This window comes from Cibotium barometz, chromosome 54, assembly GCF_041138505.1.
Source record: "Cibotium barometz isolate CiBa-2024 chromosome 54, ASM4113850v1, whole genome shotgun sequence".
NCBI lineage: Eukaryota > Viridiplantae > Streptophyta > Polypodiopsida > Cyatheales > Cibotiaceae > Cibotium > Cibotium barometz.
In genome coordinates, this window is record NC_141099.1 from 33,686,533 (window position 1) to 33,693,081 (window position 6,549).

At 44.0% G+C, this 6,549-nt stretch overlaps 1 protein-coding gene across 1 annotated transcript; it reads right to left on the bottom strand.

Moving 5' to 3' along the window:
- Positions 1-533: 533 nt before the first annotated feature.
- On the bottom strand, positions 534-5,463 carry LOC147608069 (uncharacterized). The gene is made up of 3 exons (XM_086790193.1): positions 4,525-5,463; positions 4,273-4,373; positions 534-4,152 (listed from the first exon to the last, which is right to left on the bottom strand). Exons 1-3 carry the CDS (start codon positions 4,723-4,725, stop codon positions 3,702-3,704), a joined length of 753 nt encoding a protein of 250 aa, XP_086646319.1. The 5' UTR covers positions 4,726-5,463; the 3' UTR covers positions 534-3,701.
- Between the last annotated feature and the right edge of the window lie 1,086 nt (positions 5,464-6,549).

A 6,549-nucleotide genomic window follows, 5' to 3' on the forward strand; every position in this document is an offset into this window, starting at 1 on the left:
TGGGGACTCTGGGAATAGAATGGGATAATGACATTCATCTAAGAATTCAGATTGGAATCCCGTCATCAAGTTCAGCAGAGGGGAATGTCATGTGCAAGACATGCACATGACTAGCCTCAGAGCTAACTTGAGGAGAGCAACTAGATAAAGAAAGATCAGAACCAGAGATTAGGAGTAGGTATTGCTGTTTGGATAGGGGATTTGACTAATTGTGGACTTGAAGGGGCTATCGGGCACCATATACAGAGTGTTCTCAATCGGCTAGAGCAAAGGTCCAATATTTGTCCACTTTGATGGCCGACCACAATCGACCGGTTGGTTGTGTCATATCCAGCCTATAAATAGCATCGTTGCTCAACGTTTTAGGCATTCAACCCCTTTGCTTGGCTAGATTAGGCCTAGACTAGGATTTACACCTTTTCATTGAAGGCAGCCTACGGCTACATGATAGATGAGCCTTTTTGTACCATATGAATATACTGCATACTCAGTTCTCTCTCTCTCTCTCTCTCTCTCTCTCTCTTTAGCATGTGTTTGCATTAGCATGTTTCCAAATGGTGTTTAAGGTTGAAAGAAGACTCCCAAAGCTTCTGCATTTAACACCCTGAGCCAAGATGTTACCAATCTCCTTATCACAAATAGTAATCGACTGTCGAGAGAAGATCACCTCCGCACCCTGAGCTATAAGGACACTCACTGACAAAAGGTTAAATGCTAAATCTAGAATCTAAAGAACATCAAAGAAGTACCTCTTGTCGTCAAAGGAGCAGAAGATGGGAATGGTGCCACCTCCATGAAATGGCACAAAAGAAGAATCAACCAAGATAATAGTGCTAGACTTGGCAGTAAAGTCCTCAAACCAATCCCGATGAGGTGTCATAAGAATCACCCAAGGTGAGTGCCAGACCTGGTAGTAAAGTCCTCGAACCAATCCCGATGAGCTGTCATGTGAGCAGTAGCACCGCTATCCACAATCCAAGGCCTGGTTTGAGAAGCCAGAGTCGCCGGTCTAATCGGAGAATACTATCATCCTTTTGGGTCTATGACACGCCTGTAGAGGTAAAGTCCTTTCCTTCTTCATCCCGTTGCTTCTTGTAACATTGGGGTTGTTTATGTTCTTGGAGCTCTTGTTAGGACCCCCTTTCCCTTTCTTCTGTAACTCTTCCCTTTATCTCAAGCGGCCAAAGCTCCATCAGAACCACCAAAAGTGCCGGTCCACTCCTCAAAGCCACACTCAATCTGCATAATGGAGGGAAGCATTTCCTCCCAAGTAACTAGAACAGCCCGAGGAGCCACACTAGAACCCCTCTGCAAGTGATATGTGTTCACTCGAGAAGAAAACACAGCCAAGAAAGGGCTGCGGTCCTGTTGCATGCAACAATGAAGTGCAAGGAAGAGGAAATCCGACCAATGGCAGCAGATCAGAGAAAAAAAAACACAGAAAGGAGAGGCTGAAAACAGGGCTGAAGATGAGGCAAAAAACGCAGAGGCCTAGAGCGATGATACCATGATAGAGTGTGCATAGTGGAAGCACTGGATTGTGCTGAACTGAGAGAGAGAGAGAGAGAGAGAGATGGAGCCAAACGGATGAATATACTGCAATGAATACAATGCCGAGCAACATATGAATGAGAGAGGCCAGCCCATCTATATATAGGTATGGGGCTGGCCGACTGGTCATGAAGGACCCAACCTGGGAAAATGCCAAAAAAATAGGGGTGGCCAGCCCACAATCAAGGGCCATGAAAAGGGAACAAATATGGGATAAATATGGGCAGCATACAGGGATGAAATGCTAACAGTGCCACCTTGACAAGATGGAACGTATCGTATTTCCTACTAGATGAGTGGCATCTCTACCAACATAGCCTTGCTGCTTTTGAATAGGCCACCCTCCTGAAAAGGGTATGGTCGCCCTTAACACCCTCAGTCACCTCCTTGTCAACTTCATTCCCCATGAATCCATGACTACTACACTGACTTCTTGGTCCCTGACGCCAGGCAAAGCCTGCACGGATGTATCGAGGCAGCAGAGGAGGTAAAGCTCACCATGGTGGAGGCCAGGCAAGTGACCGAAGAAGCCCAACCTGCTACAAAAGCACATGCCTCATATGCTGGGGAGCAACTTCAGCAGCAAATCACCAATACCCCAATACTGCATTCACTCTCGACAACTGAAAGCCATCCTCTATCAACCCGAGTGCATACAAACTCGGAAGGTACCTTTGCCTAAATCAGCAAGTAACCCCAGAAGAGGGGTACACATCAAACTGCTGCTCAGCCCTGAGAATCGCAACAAAAGCAAAAGCGACTCAGCCAATTTTAAATGCCAAAAGAAATTGATGACACAACACTGCCTAACAAGAGCTCCATTGCATCAAGATGCTTGAAAGCAACTCACACTCCCTTCCAAGCAACTGAAATCCTCTCCATTCAGTTAAGCTTTTAAAGGTGGATGAGCTTCATGAGAAAAAGATGAACTTGAAGTCCCCTTAGAATTTAAAGAGGAAATAGTACTACCCTTAGATATTGTTCTTAATGCTTTTTCTTAATACTTCCTCCACCTGCTCTCTGGTCCTTATCTTCTCTTGTTACTTGGTTAAATTAGGCTCCCTTGGGTCATGTCTAGATTGCTAAAGAATTAATCGGTCAAGAATTAAACCATGAAGTCATGGGCATTCCCCATGAATCTTCTGTGTTCCCCGTCCACCTCATTGCCTGCACTTTTGTCATGAAAAACAGTGCTTCAAGCATCTAGATACAATGCCCAAAAAGCATCCAAATCGCTTGTAATCAGCACCATTTGCCTTTTGTCATTCCTCTGTTCCCATTCATTAGCGATCCAATCATTACAAGGATAATCGCTAGAATCAGCACCATTTCCCTTTGCCACTCCTCCATTCCCATTGCCCTCCATCAAGACCATTTCCATTCCCCCATCAGCATGCAAATTAATGATCCAATCATTACAAGAACAATCGATTGTACCAGTACCATCTTCCTTTTTTCCATTCCTCTTTCCATTAGTGTGCATTCTCATGTTGCCAATCCCAGTTTTGGCAACTATGCATTGCCACATTGACCTCGTTAAAAGGTATGTTGAGAATGGCATTACAATGAATCCAAGTAGCTATTAATGTGGTTACATCTCTACAGTTCTTTCTGAAATAATTGTATGTGGTCCTCAAAGGGACAGTATAAGTAGGACACTCCATTTCTGGCTTGAAGCAATATAATACATTTGACAGTGTCTATGTTACATCTGCACTCAGCCTGAATCTCCACGCAATTTTGATCCATGTCCAAGAGTTGCTCTGCATGCCATCTATTTTGTACCGGATATGCCGTCAGCAGCATGTTGCTGGCTTGAGGTGTGAAAAGTAAGGATTGTCCAGCCCAGAATTAGGTGCTCTGGTCTCTCCCAACATTTTCACTTGAACATCCCAAAATGGAATTTCCTTGGGATCTCCAAATCCATGTAAGAAAGAACTCCTGTTCACAAAGTCATCATCCATGGGGCAGCTTGCTGCTGAAAAACCATTAGATTGCCTTGGCATGCATGCACAAAAAATGTCATCATTTTGCCTGCAAAACGCGTCGCTGGCCTGCATCCAGACCTGCACCACACTGGAGGCACCACCTTGAGAGAGCCTTGTCAAGTTTGTGCTCACATTATCACCATGGCAGGTTGAAGGCATCCTTTAAGTGGATGATATTCCATTTGCAACAACGCATACTTCAAAAGATCCTTGAATTTGACTGCTCCAAATCGGCATCTGCACAGCAACATCAGAACCTTCCTTGGTCTCAAGGAGCTGGATTACATGTGCACTATGTTCATGACCAGCCGGAGGCGTCGGGTGTTGATGTGACCCAGGATCGGGCACTGGGCTACTCAAATCAAAGAGCGGCTGCTCAAACAGACACTCAGGAATGGCACCTGGACTAAATCGTGACCTTGCAGCCTCGCTTAGCAGAAGAGAAGCCGTGTCTCTTCTAGTAGGGGAGTTCTGAAGATGAATTCTGCAAACTGGGCATGTCGAATGCTGTCTAAGCCATGCATCGATGCAGTTCTCATGAAAAGTATGCCCACACTGTGGCAGGATCCGGAGAGAGTCTCTATCTTCATACTCTCCCAGACAAACTGCACACCTGTAAACAAAGACAACGGGATTTGAGAAGCACCAATCAGCATGTAAAAAGACTTGAAGATATACATGTGAGCAATGTAGCCATTACAAGTATAGATAAAGGGCAGGGGGCGGAGCTCACGTTGCATCTTCTTGAGATGCAAACACTTCTTTACTGAACTTGATCGTGGGAAACAGAGTGATCAAGCATGGGTCAATACCATTTGTGCCACGCTCACCACCCTGTGAACAAGACATAACCATGATAAGCACGAGCCCGCATTCATGGCTAGGGATGGTGCTTTCTGTGGGGCTACCAAATCCACTTTTGAGGCAACATCAACATTCATTAGAAACAGGAGCCATTCAAAGATGATGTGGAGAGAAGCCATACAGGGTTTGGAGATGCTCCTCGAGCCCATTGGGAGGCAATACGCCGGGTCTGAAACCGCGCACAGAGCAGGCGAACCAGCACAAAGATGATGAAGATGGCGCTCACAAGAAAGCCAAATGTAGTCATTACAAGGTTCACTGTGGTGCTCATGGCGGAGGCAGCGGCAGGCGGAGAAGTGGTGTTGTTGCTGCTGTTTCCCATCCATTTGATGCAGAAAATCTTCACCTCTTTTGATGTTCAAGGCTCACTCCAGCATTTGTGCCCATGTGAGCCATGGCCATACCTCCTCATCCTCTTTCTGCTCCATCATCTCTTCTCTCTTCTCTCTCTCTCTCTCTCTCTCTCTCTCTCTCTCAGCCATGGCCATACCTCTCGAACCCCTCGTCCTCTTTTTGCTCTATCATCATCATCGGTCCCAAAACCTTACTTTGCTCTCAATTCCATAGATTGAGCTCAGCTACAGCTATGTGCGCACAGGGGCTCCAACAACCTCTGAATCGCGCCTGTTTCAACTGGACCCAAAACCTTACTTTGCTCTCAATTCCATAGATTGAGCTCAGCTAAGGGACTCCAACAACCTCTGAATCGCGCCTGTTTCTTTGATTCAGGCAATGTGCGCATAAGAGAAACCACGAAAAATCTACGGAGTGATATCCATGGATTTAACACCTCAACCACAGTTACCACTAGAGCTAGCACATGCTATGAAATCTTCACATGCTATGAAATCTTCATTAGAACAAAATCCAAGTTTAGTGTCTTCAACTTGTTAAAATTTAAATTTAAATTTTGGTAATTTTGAGTTATTACCTTCTATTTTAAAATGTGAAAGCTTGTCACCACGTGGGTAGAAAATTAGGGTGAAGGCTTTAAATTTTGGTAATTTTGAGTAATTCCAACTATTTTACATTCAATTATAAAATATAAAAGTTTGTCACCTTAAAAAATTAGGGTGAAGGCTTTAAGTTTTGGTAATTTTGAGTAATTCCAACTATATTACCTTCTATTTTAAAATGTAAAAGTTTGTCACCATGTGGGCCCAAACTTTTTTTAAGCATTATAACAAACCACTTTGTTCCTTTATTCACCCTTAGAATATAAAGCTTCCAATCATTGAAGATGGAGCAAGATAGAGCAAGATCGATTCCTTTATTCACCAATCATTGAAGATGGAGCAAGATAGAGCAAGATCGATTCCTTTATTCACCCTTAGAAATATAAAGCTTCCAATCATTGAAGATGGAGCAAGATAGAGCAAGATCGATTGGAATTCGACACAAACTTCACGCTTATATCAATCGCCATGACAAATGCATGTAATGAGTCTTGCCCTATTACAAGACTCATGTTGCCCTACAATCATACATGCTCAAATCACCATTTCATGTCAAGAAATATCTCCTAAGACCAATACTTGATAGGCCCACCACCTTTGCAGCATCATCTTAACTAGGCCCTCAGAGTACTTTTTTGACAATTCTCATGTGTTGGTGCAACCTAGCAATCTCGTCCATGCAAAATCATTTGATCACACCTCACCTATGTGTACAATGTGCAAGAGAAGAGCAAGAGGGAGTGGGGGATGCCTCTAATAATACACCTGCATCTAATCCTTTCCTTGCACACCATCAAATATGACTAGGGACTCTCTCTCTCTCTCTCTCTCTCTCTCTCTCTCTCTCTCTCTCTCTCTCTCTCTACCACTTATCTCCTAATATGTCCCACCATTTCACCACAACATGATGTAAACCATGATGTCCCTCACCCCCCTTTACCTACCTCACCAACATCATTTGAAGTTACCACTTTACCTACCTACCAACCATAGTGTAAGCTATCTCTCAAATTATGGCCCTCACCAACATCATTTGAAGTTACCACCACCTACCTACCAACCATAGTGTAAGCTATCTCTCAAATTATGGCCCTCATCTATCACACACAAGCATCTCTTTCTTTATATTTATGTTCCATCCTACAAAATGTGCCCATGTCATGAACTCTATAACATGCGAGTCCACTTTC

What these genes read in the sequence shown, in the direction of transcription:
- LOC147608069 (XM_086790193.1), bottom strand. Translation starts at nt 4,725, where the DNA reads ATGGGAAACAGCAGCAACAACACCACTTCTCCGCCTGCCGCTGCCTCC. An exon ending in GAGGAGCATCTCCAAACCCT is followed by an intron (nt 4,374 to 4,524) that starts GTATGGCTTCTC and finishes TCTTGTTCACAG; the next exon opens with GGTGGTGAGCGTGGCACAAA. An exon ending in GCATCTCAAGAAGATGCAAC is followed by an intron (nt 4,153 to 4,272) that starts GTGAGCTCCGCC and finishes CTTTGTTTACAG; the next exon opens with GTGTGCAGTTTGTCTGGGAG.